At 53.0% G+C, this 7827-nt stretch overlaps 1 protein-coding gene across 1 annotated transcript; it reads right to left on the reverse strand.

The window, feature by feature from the left end:
• Positions 1-277: 277 nt before the first annotated feature.
• Positions 278-3400, reverse strand: LOC102829355 (SLIT and NTRK-like protein 5-like). Its single transcript, XM_006832009.1, has one exon. It carries the CDS (start codon positions 3396-3398, stop codon positions 522-524), a length of 2877 nt encoding a protein of 958 aa, XP_006832072.1. The 5' UTR covers positions 3399-3400; the 3' UTR covers positions 278-521.
• Positions 3401-7827: the final 4427 nt, after the last annotated feature.

Raw genomic sequence — 7827 nt, forward strand, 5'->3', positions numbered from 1 at the left:
TTAAAAGAAAGGGTATAAAGGAGGGAAGGAGAAAATAAACTTCCTTTTCAAGTTGGGGTGTGCTAATCTCTCAAATAATAATTTTTAAAAGCCATTTAGACCCACCCATGGCTTAAAGTGGGAGCAGGAAAGCGGGAATGGGAGCAAGGGTGCAAAAGAGCAAGAGGAGAATCTATGCACGCCATCTTCCTCCATTTGCGCACTTCCAACCACTACAAAAATGATTGGGGCCTTTACTCAGTCAACCGCGCAGCAAATTGCCCTCCACAAAGCCCTTCTCCCTTCCTCCCCTACACGCAAGTAGAGAAAGCGAAGTGCCCAGTTTACACAAATGTTCCCCATGTGTAAAATTAAAAGGAAATTGCACACCCTTTCAGTATCTTCTGCTGAAGCTGAGAATCCCGTGCCAAGGCACTTCACCCTAAATGTTGAAACAACACAATTAATCAAATATGTTCGCCTTGTCTCTGCTTCCTTGTTTGTTTGAAATGCAAAAGTTCCAAGGGAGTTTTTTTCTGGTTTTAGAACTGGCTAAATGTCGTCTGTTTTTCCAGCACTTCGAGGTAGTCCGGCTCAACGTTTAGTTTTGCTTTTAGCTCCAGATACTCATTCCGGTTGGGTTCTACAAAGACAGCACTAGGGGGGCTGTAAAGCACCGGTTCCCGCAGCCTGCTGTCCCCAGCCCCCGGGTGCAAATACTGATGGGGGCGCCTCAAGTCATAATTGGGGGAAAAAGTGTAAGCAGCTGGGCTGCACGGGAATTTGGGGTATTCCGGGAGGCTACTGCCTGCGGGGGTAGTGGAGCAGTGTTTGTCTGGTTCTAAAATGCCCCTGTAAAAGCGGTCAGCATCCTGCACTGGCGAGAGCAGGTCCTCCCGGGGTTCGATGGTGCTGACGCTGTAGGCGGGGCTCCGCAAATGGTGGCTTTCCCGCCTCTCCTCCTCCCCAGGCTGCAGCTGCAGCTGCGTCGGGGGTTGCTGTTGGTGTTGTTGCTGCTGCTGCTGCGATGACGGTTGCTGCTGCAGGTGGTGGTTGCTGTTGTAGGTGACCTTGAGCTCGTGCAGGTCTTTGTAATCCTCCACTGAGTTGCCCTCTCGGGAGCGGTAGATGGGGTTTTTGCACATGTGGCCCAGCGGATGGGGGATGTACTCGTACACGTGACCTGCGGGCGTCTTCACCTTGGGCAGCGCGGGCCCGCGATGGTGCACGTGAGCGTGCGGATGGCCGCCCGCGCCGCCACTGCCACTGTACACACTGTACTGCATGTTGAAGGAGCTCACGTCGGAGTTGTTGGTGCTGGTGTGGTCGCTCCGGTTCTTCTTCCTGCGCTTCATGACCAACACAAAAAGCCCAGCGGCCACAAAGACGGACATGATGAAGACCAGCAACAAGCTGAGGATTAACACTGACAGGGGCACCGACGACGAACCTCCACCTGCGCCCAAGTCCGCAGGGCCCCCGGTGCTGTTTAACCGGACGGCAGGGGTCACCGCGCTGGTCCTCGCGGGGAACTGGATGGAGGAGGGCGTGGGTGTAGAAACCACCACATCCGAATAGTCTGGACACAGCAGCTCCGACTTAATGGAACGCATGTCGGTCTCCGCGTACTTTTTGGGTGTCTTGCAGATAACCTCGTCCACCAAGACGCCCACCTTGAGCTGCTCTACCCACAGCTTCATGCCCACCACGTCGCAGGTACAATCCCACGGGTTGTCGTGCAAGTCGATTTGGATGAGCGACTTCAGCTGGTCCAAAATTCCACTTACTGGCAAGGAGATAAAGTGGTTACTTCTCAAATTTAGCCTAAGGAGGGTCAGGCCTGAGAAGACGCCTGAGGGCATGGCCTGAAGGAGGTTGTTATTTAGGAATAGTAACTGCAGGTTTGGGACTGGGTCAAACGTTCCAGACTGAATTTCTCGTATGAGATTGTACTGCAGGAAGAGATACTGCAGACTCTGCAAGCCATAGAACAACTCCGGGCTCAGCCTCTCAATCCTATTGCCATTTAGGTACAAGCGTCTCAAGTTGGTGAGATCACCAAAGGCGCGGTCTTGGATCATGGAGATGCGATTGTTGCCCAGATGCAGTAGGTCCAGTCCTGTGGCCTCCAGGAAGTCGGTCCTGCGCACTATGGCGATGTAGTTCTCGGTCAGATACATTTTCTTAGGGTTGTAGGGCTTGGGCTGCAACTCGGCTATGCTCTCTATCTTGCGCTCCTGGCAGTTGACGTTGAGGCCCAGATCAGAGATCTGTAGGTTGCAAGTGCACGCGGTGGGACACTCCAAAGGCACCGGGGATTTGGTCTGATAGGCGATGCTGGGGCCATAGTTGCTGTAGCCCAAGTCTTTGGAGGACTGCCGAGAGGTGGGGCGCACCCTAGGCTTGTTGGGTTGGCGGGTGCCTTTAGGGGACTTCAAGGGGGGTTTGTAAACAGCAGAGGAAGACGTGGCCACGGAGTTCACTGAAGCAGGGGTAGTGTGTAAATACCCAGTGGTGCTCAAAGGCGTCTGTGGCCTCATCTCGTAGTCCGAAATAAGTTTCCGAGGGCAAAGTTCCTGTTTGGACACCTCGTCCAAGTCTCGGCCATGTAAGCGGAAAGGGGTCTCACAAACCACATCCCCCACTAGGGCAGAGTAAGAAATGCTGTCTAGCCAGTCCTTGAGAGAGATCAGCTCACAGGAGCAATTCCAGGGGTTCTCCTCTAGCTGTAACTCCACAACTTTATCCATGTGCTGTAGCAGCCCCACATAGGGCAGAAGTTTCAACCGGTTCCCCCGCAGGTCCAAGTGCGTTAAGGGCACAAAACGGAAAAGGTTGTTGGGTAAACTGGACAAGAGATTGTCATTGAGGATAAGCACCTGCAACATATGCAGTTTCCCAAAAGCATTGGGTTCAATGAAGCTGATGTAATTGTAATCGACCTGTAAGTACTCTAGGTTCTCCAAACCAAGGAAAGTGTCATCACGAAGAACTTCCAGTTTATTATTGTTCAGATGCAGTCTCCTCAAGCCCCGCAGCCCGTGGAAAGCCCCGGTTTCAATGTCCTGGATAACATTGCTACCCAGATGCAAAATTGATGCCCCTGTGTAATTGACAAACTCATTGGGATAAAGCCGGTTCAAAAGGTTCCCAGACAATAAGAGGTGGTAGATTGGGAAACGGGGAGGGTTAATTTCAGAGAGACTGATAATCCCCCGGTTTTCACAGCTCACAGTTAAAATGCCATCCTTTTCCTCACAAGGACATGCATTGTCACAAATTTCCCCATAATAATCGATGGTTTCTGCACACGAAAGGACGAGAGATGTTACAGCAAATGCTAGAGTCTGCAGCATCCAGCTATGCATTTTTCTGTGAAGGTCTTGTTCCAAAGTTACTGGGGGGCAACAAGCGTGCATTTTACCTCCTGCAAGAGAGAGAGGAAAGAAGGAAACAACAGAATATGACCAAAATTTTAAGAGATCAATTAGAAAGTCTCTCTCTTTTCCCTATGGATCTTTCTCTGAAATCCAGGAGGGAGTATGAATGACAATTCGGCCCCCCACCCTCCCTTAGTGGAACACACACACTCTCCAGACTTTATTAAAATCTGATATTCACTTTGATTTAAAGGTTGACTTCAAGCTCTACTGAGTAAAAAAAAAAACACAAAGACATGCCTTATTTTACAAGATAAGGGTAGGTTAGATAAAATCCCATTTTAGTGTTCTTCCCCACCCCCCCCATTCAAATCCAATCCATAAATATACATAAAATGGCTGTCAGTTCAGTTTCACGGTTCTAATTTAAGAGAAAAGAAGCACCATTTTACAAGGTTCCCCACCTCACCTACCCAGTCCCCCTCCCCCCCACTTTTCTTTTAGAACCTCTTCAGTTTAACAGTTCACCGTGAAGGTCTCCCATTTTTACCGAGAAGCAAGGAACCACAATACTTGGGCTATTTTAAACCATCGCTGGAAATGCTGGGGTGGGAACCTAAAGAATACTTTTCAGAGGTAAAAAGGATGTAAGATAATTCATCAAAAGGAGCCAGAAGACGCTCTTAAATCACCAATTGTCTTCTGGAGCTCGGAGTAAGGAGGAAAAAAAAAAAAAAACCGAGAGCGCGTTCTCTTTGATCATGGACTTCAGTACCACGCTATTAAGCACATCAGCCTCCTAATTGCATGCACGGTGCCACTTAGCAGTGCTTCCCCGAGAGCACCCAGCGTCCACTTCTCATTGATCATGTCAGCGACGCTACCAAACCGCATCTATAAACCTCTGAAATAGTTATGCACGATGGATTACAAAGAACTAAGCGAAGGCATCCGCAATTCCGGAACACCGCTAGATACCTTGAGTTTAAAGAGGACGTTCTCACCATTTACTGGGAATCAGCTGAAACTAAACCAAGGATCAACGTCAAAGCCTCCCTTTACATCTCGGGATCCGCGTCTGTTTGCCTTGGTATGCAAAACTAATCTTAATGAATTAGCGAGATTTGAACTGAGCGACCACATCACCAGCATTCCTATCTTTAGAGTTGCTTACATTTGTGCAGCTTTTCTTTCTTTTTTCTTTTTCTTTTTTTAAAGACAAAGGCAGTATTTAGAAGGCAAAATGGAAAAAGTGTTATGGGGGGGGGCAGCAAGTGGCATACGTCAGTGCTTTAATATCCAAATTTCATCTTTCTATGGGATCAGTCTGCCTCCCCCCTTTTCTTGCTTTCTTTTTGACCCTTTGAAGGCGTCCTTCGACTTCCTACTTCTGGTCGACAGCAGTACCCATGAAGGAAAGGACCTAAGACAGAGTGTGTGTGTGTGTGTGTGTGTGTGTGTGTGTGTGTGCTGCGTTGGTTAGCGGGAAAAGGGGGGGAAGGGGTATACTTGGTGGAAATGCCGAGATCCGATAACCGAAAACCGATGCCTTTGCTCTAATCAACCTTGCCTCGGCATACCACCGAAGTCTGATTTGAATCGCAACGCAAAAAACTAAAGCCAACATGTTTGAGACATGGGCTCAGGCCTGGAGATATTGCTCTAGATCCCCATTCAGACCCCAGCCAGTGTCTGAAAGCGCCCCTGCATTCACGCGCACATGTGCAAATGTGCCTACGAATCATTCACGTGTGACCACCCAGGCGAGTCGACACGAATCGGAACTACAGTGTCTAAACCTCTCAAGTATCCGCGACCTCCCAACGCAGCGGCAAACGCCTCCCATTTGAAAAGCGGCAAAAAAGCATCCCCCCCACACACACACACTCATGAAAACAAAACGTTTACCTTGAAATTTCGGTTCTCCGCTGAATCAAATATGCACATCCATTCAGTGGGGTTTGGGTCCCCTCCCCGCTTCCCTTTACCTCCCAGCCCCCCCTCTGACAGCCCAGGGCAAATTGTGACCGGCCGGCATTAAACTCGAGCGTTTACAACTTTAATTCAGTGCTGGTTAGTAAGGGTTGAAGAGCCTCCACTCACCCCACTTCCCCGCCCCTCCTCTTTCCATCAAAGGAGGCTGGAATTTTGAGAAAATAAAGTTGAGGAAGGCTGGGGAATGAGGAAGGCTGACATTCTGAACGGAAAACGCACCACGGATTCTCGGGTGCTCTGCACATTCTCAGATTCCCAGAGATTTTTTGAGGGGGTGCGGTGAGGGTGGACAGCAATAAAGCGCTGTATTTGTTTTCCCTAAAGAATTTAGACCTGGAGTCAACGCCTGCACATCCCCGCATTAAGCAGCGTGGAGCTGTGAGGGCTGGAGCCCAGCGTCCAGGCCGGACTTGAGGCTCCTGGCACAGCTGCCCGAAAGACGGCCCAGGCAAAAGCACCCGGAGTTCCCGGGCGCAAGGCTCCCCCTCCCCCACATCGCCCCAAAGCGAAGGGAAGAGGAGGCAGAAGGGGAGTGAGGGGAGAGAAAGAAAGCCACCCTGTCGCACACACACACAAACACATAGGCACTGGAGCCTCTTTCGCAAAGTAAACGGCCGACTTACCCCGTCTTACATCTCGAGGGCCCACTCTCGTAGCTACCTTAAAAAAATATCTCTTTGGGGTGTGTTTTGGGTCTCTGACGCCCAGACAGGGCGACGGAGAGGCGAGCAGTGCAGTCCGAGGGGCTGGAGAAAAGAGGTGCCCAGACGCCGCCAGCCCCGGGCCGCGGTGTTGGCGGCCACGGGCTCCGGGGCTCCCCAAGCGGTTCTCCCCAGTTCTCTCCGCGGTTGTCGGAGCGGGCAGCGGGGTTGGGTTGGGGGAGGGAGAGAGGGGGGCGATCTCGAGCAGTGGGGTGGGAGGGGAGGGGGAGGGGAGGGGGGGGCGGACGACCGACTGGAGAGGCACCTCACGGTAGGGGCCGGGAGCGGGAGCCGGGTGGGGCTGGGAGGGGTGATGGTGGGGGTGCGGAACCGGGGTGGGGGGGGCAGACGCGAAGAAGGCTGCCTGGCACCGCCGGCCCCCTTCAACGTGACGGTCAACCCCTCCCTGCGCTCGCACCAGCTCACACTCACGCTCACTCGCACACTCACTCCCACCCGCGCCACCGCCGCGCGATCTTGGGGTCCCCGGCACTCATCGCTGTACACCCCACCCCGGCGGGTACTTACAGTTCCCATCTGGGTAGGGGGCAACTTTCTCCGAGCCAGTCGCGTCCAACGCCCCCTCCAACCGCCTCCGGCTCCTCTCACCCTCCGGCCTCGGTTCGCGCCGGCCTCCCCTCCCCTCCCCCCCTGCTCTCTTCCGTGCCGTCTTCACCACATTCCCCCCTGGTCAGTGGCGCACGCCCGGGGACGAGCCAGAGAGAGCGGGGCGCGGGGTTGTGCGGGCATCGCCAGCCTTCTTCTTGCAGCGCACACTGTACATGGTAGTGAGGGGGCGAGCAAAGGTGGCACTGGGCCCCTTGGTTGCTCCCGCGGCGGTGGCGATGGTAGCTGCGGCTCTTGCGCCTTCCTCCGCCCCCCGCGCCGCGGCGACCACCGCTCTGGGATCGCGCAGCTGCTGCCCCCGCGCCGCTCCCCCAGTTGCTGCCTTTTCCCTTAATTAGTATTTGATAGGCTCCGGCATCTTCTTGCTCGTTTCATCGCCCCCGGGGTCTGCAGGACATCACCAGGGGCTTTTCCCGGTCCCTTCCCTTGATGCAGAGCACAAGCGTCATTATTTGGAATTCTCTATCTCGAACATCCTTTGAGGGGTCTAAGGGTAGGAATAGCGTTGTTCTAGCTTGTGGCGTGTCCCGGCGGTTCCGCGGCTCTAAAAAACTCAAAGAAAGTCGCTTCTTCCCTCCTGTGCGTTGAGGTATAGGGCAGCGTGGTAAGCGTCGCCGGGGTCTCTGAAACATCTGCTCTGGCGCGGACGCTGGGCCCCGTCCCGTACACTTGTTTATTGTCGCGCCACTGGTGCGAGCCAAGCTGCAGCAGACATGATGGGCCTGGGGCGAAGGGAGCGTTGCGCTGCCTATAGATGGCAGTCGAGAGCGACGGCGTTTCTGGACTCCCGCGGCTCTGCTGGAGCCCCCCTTGGATGTCACATTCGTGGGAGACAGAGGAGTCTTGGACCATGTGCGTAGCACAAGCGTGGGACCTCGGCTTGTGAGAGGGAGGAAAGGAAATAACCCCGACAGTGCCAGGCTTGTTGGTGGTCAGGGACAGCTGATTCCAGCCTTGTGTTATAGCCTGCCTTTTTCTCCTGCCGGTTAGAATAGTAGAGCCCACGCTGCTGTCTCATGTGTATTACTATAAAGGACCCTGGAAGAGGGAGTGGTTCATCCTAACTGCAAACAAGGGCTTTTTTTTTTTGCTTTCTTTCTTTTGTTCTTTCCTTTTTTTAGAACTATGTTTTGTAGGTATGGCGG

The sequence above is a fragment of the Chrysochloris asiatica genome, unplaced genomic scaffold (genome assembly GCF_000296735.1).
Source record: "Chrysochloris asiatica unplaced genomic scaffold, ChrAsi1.0 scaffold00005, whole genome shotgun sequence".
Taxonomy (NCBI): domain Eukaryota; kingdom Metazoa; phylum Chordata; class Mammalia; order Afrosoricida; family Chrysochloridae; genus Chrysochloris; species Chrysochloris asiatica.